Below are 3,416 nucleotides of genomic sequence, written 5' to 3'. Positions count from 1 at the left end.
CTGCCGGGCAGCAGCCGCGCTGAGGCAAGACAGGGCGGCGCGGGGCGGCCCGGCAGAACCGGCAGCAGCCCCGAAACAGCCAGCGGGACTCGCTGGGGAAACCACCTGCAGCGAGAGGACGAGGAACAGGCCTCAGAGGAAAGTGGATTTGCACAGACTGTGGCAGAGACTCTTTGAGCATCATAGCTCTGACCAGAAGGGTCAGAGGACTCGTGGTCACATCTTGCAACAAAATCCCCTGCCCGAGCTACGCTGTCCCACCGAGGGGAAAGGGCTTCTACAGCTCTGTTAGCCAGCACGCCCTGCCTGTGGCTAAAGCATCAGCTGTGGAGGTCCCAGTTATGCTGGAAGTCACAGTCCGAAAAGAAATTTACAGCTCAGGAACAGCCCAGGAAGCTCCGGAGCTAGTAAGATGCCGGGTTAAAGATGCCACAGGGAGCAGGAAGGCAGCAGGCCGGAGCGGGAGGCCGAGCCGCCCCTCAGCTCCGCGTGCCACCAGCAAGGGCTGCAGCGATGCTCCTTCCCAGCGCCCTTTCCCCCGCCGCAGGCTCTCCGGGGCACGGGCTGGACTTTCCCGGGAAGCCCACGGCATCGCGCGATGCAAGACAGCAGCGAGGCCTCGCTCCAGCCGGCACGGGGCACGCGGAAGGGGAAGCAGCAAAGAAAAAACTCCCCGTGGCCCTGCAGGGTCTGCTAAGGGCTGCTCAGGGAAGCTGAATCCTGCTGCAGTTTTTCCACAGAAGTTGTTTTTAGTAAGTTAAAAACTTCCTCCTCTACAGCATTCCCAAGAATAGAGAAAGGGAAGGGGGGGAAGGAAAAAAAAAAGTGGGGGGGAGGGGGAAGAAGAAAAGCAGCCTTAGTTATTGCACAGAGTTGCTCTAGTTCCTCGGCTGCTTTCGGGGACCACATACGGGTTTTGATGCCTGAAACGAGTGTCTCCCACCAAACTGTTGTGCTAGTGCACTGGCTGTGTTATCTGAGGGCCCAGAGCTTTAAACTGCACAGAGGCAGCCGGCTCCAAGGGGCAGGGCTTTGCTCTGAATCGGCCTGCAGTGCTCGAAGCCTTTTCCTGCCCTTCATGAGAGCCGCTGAACTCCCACAGCTCAAGGGATAGAATTCCAGCTGCACCCTGAATAAAGCCAATGCACAGGGGATGAGTGTCAGGATGACATTTCCATGGGATCTTGCCGTAAGGACTGTGCTCAGTTACAAACAACAGCAAAGACAGAAACACCTACCTAAAGGAAGAGAGCGAGCCACACATCATGTTCCCAACTTGGATTGGCTACTTTTTGAAAGGTACCCACGGAAAAGACTGCAGTCAGGCAGCTAAAAAACTACAAGGATGGCTATTTGCATTTTTTTATTATTGTTTACTAATAATGATTTAAAAGATACAGAAGTTTGCAAGCAAGTCCCTCAAACCCCTCCAGGTTTCCACAACTCCCTGAAGTCCACCCTTCCAAGAGACCAACCCGTAGAAGTGCTGTGGTTCACACAACTCCAGGAACTTGGCAGGGGATTCAGCACCTCCAGGCACAGCCAGGTCAGGCTCTAAGTGGGGCCTTGAGCAACAATTTGAACATGGACACATTGCCCGGAGAACCAAGCACCAGATTACCAAGTGTAAAGGGACAGGGACACCAAGATCTTCTGTCAGCATGTAGGGAAGTGCTGTGTACAAGCCTCACGTGGTGATTAAGCACAACAGCATGGTCATAAAACAACAGTGACAAGGTATACAGGCAATCACCCTTGTTACAGTGCTTAAGAGCTTTCCCCTCTGGGACCTGCACTGCTTCCAACTTGGAGGAAATTCAGCTTTGGTCTCCTTATGGGACTGCCAGGAAGGGGGCCGGCTGCCAGGAGCTTCCCTTGGGCAGTGAAGAGGCCCAGCTTCTACCAAGGGCGGCTGCCTGGAAATCCTCCCCACCGGACTGTGCTCACTCCATAGATGCTGTGGAAAACAAACACTCATTTCAAGCCAGAACCGAAGGGCTGATCCCCGAGAGAGTACAATGCCACACGCTTCCTCAGCAGGATGGGCATTGTGCACCGCGCGTTACACCAGGGAAAGCTGCCATAAGCTTGTGGAGGACGGGGAGCAGCTAAAAAGCCACCAGCAGTGGTGGTGCCCTTGGTGCACCAAGAGCAGCTGCCAATGGGCTCCCATGAGGGCTCTGGAGCATCTGCCCAGGAGGTGACATCAGTGTCTCAATTTCTTCTTCTTCTTCCGATTCCGGTCCTCGCTGCTGTCATCTGCCTCGCTGGCACTGGGCGTCAAAGCCCGCTGGATGACTTTTTTTTCCACTGTGTATTCCTGCTCTCCTACCTTGGGGTCTCCTTTGACCAAGAACTCCCCATTCCTATAAGTTATGGAGACGCTGGTCTGTGGGTAGGTGCCATAAACCCTTCGGAGATCATCCTTCACAAATTCTGGGAGCTCTTTCCTTGGTCCAAACACCTTGCTGAGCTTCCCCCATTGAAGCTCCCCTCTCATCGTGAAGCCTTCTGGCCAAGCGTCTCGATGCTGCTCTGGCCTTTGGTAGGTGGTGTAGGGATTATAGGTTGCATAGGGATTGTACAGAGGAATGGGGACCACAGGGGGAAAGTGCCAGGTGTAGTACGGATGCAAGTAGGGATTAGAGGCACTGTAGACGTGATGATACTCCACCTGATTCCCCACATAGTCAGGGTAGCTGTTCCTGTCCACCACGAAGGTGACGGGGCGGCTGTAGAGGTTGTGCACGTGGATGGGAGGGAACATGACGGGGCTGGCTGTGTCATCCACCCTCCCGGCTCGCAGCGGCAGGTAGGCAGAGGGGGGGATCACGGCTGGGTAATACTCCCGGGGCACAAACCCAGACTGGTACATGGTACAGGAGCCAGAGTTACACAGGGGACATTTCTCCAGAGCAGCTGCTGGGTCTCACAAGCTGTGAAAAGAGGAGAACAAAGACCATAAACAATTTTAAACAGTTACCAAACTGGATTTAAATAAATTAGTATCCCCAGCACTGTAAATTTAGCAGCTACTTAACCAAAGGAGCTCCCCACATCTGCAGCTTGCAGGGGTTGTAGCATACAAGAGACCAGCAATGCCAGAAACCTCCCCTTAGCTGCTCTGCAAGACTCATCACTTAACCCACCAGGCTCCCTGGGATACAAAGAATGGGAATAAACTGTCCTAAAACCACTGAGGGCAGAAGAGATGACCTCCTTGCCATGACACAGCTTTGCACAGTTGGGAGGTAGCAAGAATGACTGCAAGAAGCCAAGGCATCCCTGAGCAGGCAAAAGAATAGGGAATGCAGGCACAAAAGGAAACATCCTGAAAATAAAGCAAAGAGGAGGAAGAGGGGACACAGGCTGGCCCTGCTGACCCATGACACATTCGTTTCACCTCCACTGCCACC

At 54.0% G+C, this 3,416-nt stretch overlaps 1 protein-coding gene across 1 annotated transcript; it reads right to left on the bottom strand.

The window, feature by feature from the left end:
- Positions 1-2,147: 2,147 nt before the first annotated feature.
- On the bottom strand, positions 2,148-2,875 carry CUNH10orf95 (chromosome unknown C10orf95 homolog). The gene has a single exon (XM_010228304.2). The coding sequence runs from the start codon at positions 2,873-2,875 to the stop codon at positions 2,207-2,209; it is 669 nt and encodes a 222-aa protein (XP_010226606.2). The 3' UTR covers positions 2,148-2,206.
- Positions 2,876-3,416: the final 541 nt, after the last annotated feature.

This window comes from Tinamus guttatus, unplaced genomic scaffold (assembly GCF_059628265.1).
Source record: "Tinamus guttatus ecotype Peru unplaced genomic scaffold, ASM5962826v1 Tinamus_guttatus_pri_ptg000314l, whole genome shotgun sequence".
In the NCBI taxonomy this organism is placed as follows: domain Eukaryota; kingdom Metazoa; phylum Chordata; class Aves; order Tinamiformes; family Tinamidae; genus Tinamus; species Tinamus guttatus.
This window is presented reverse-complemented; position numbering and strand designations above follow the sequence as displayed.

Bases quoted from the DNA above. Each gene is read 5' to 3' on its own strand.
- CUNH10orf95 (XM_010228304.2), bottom strand. From the start codon at position 2,875: ATGTACCAGTCTGGGTTTGTGCCCCGGGAGTATTACCCAGCCGTGATC.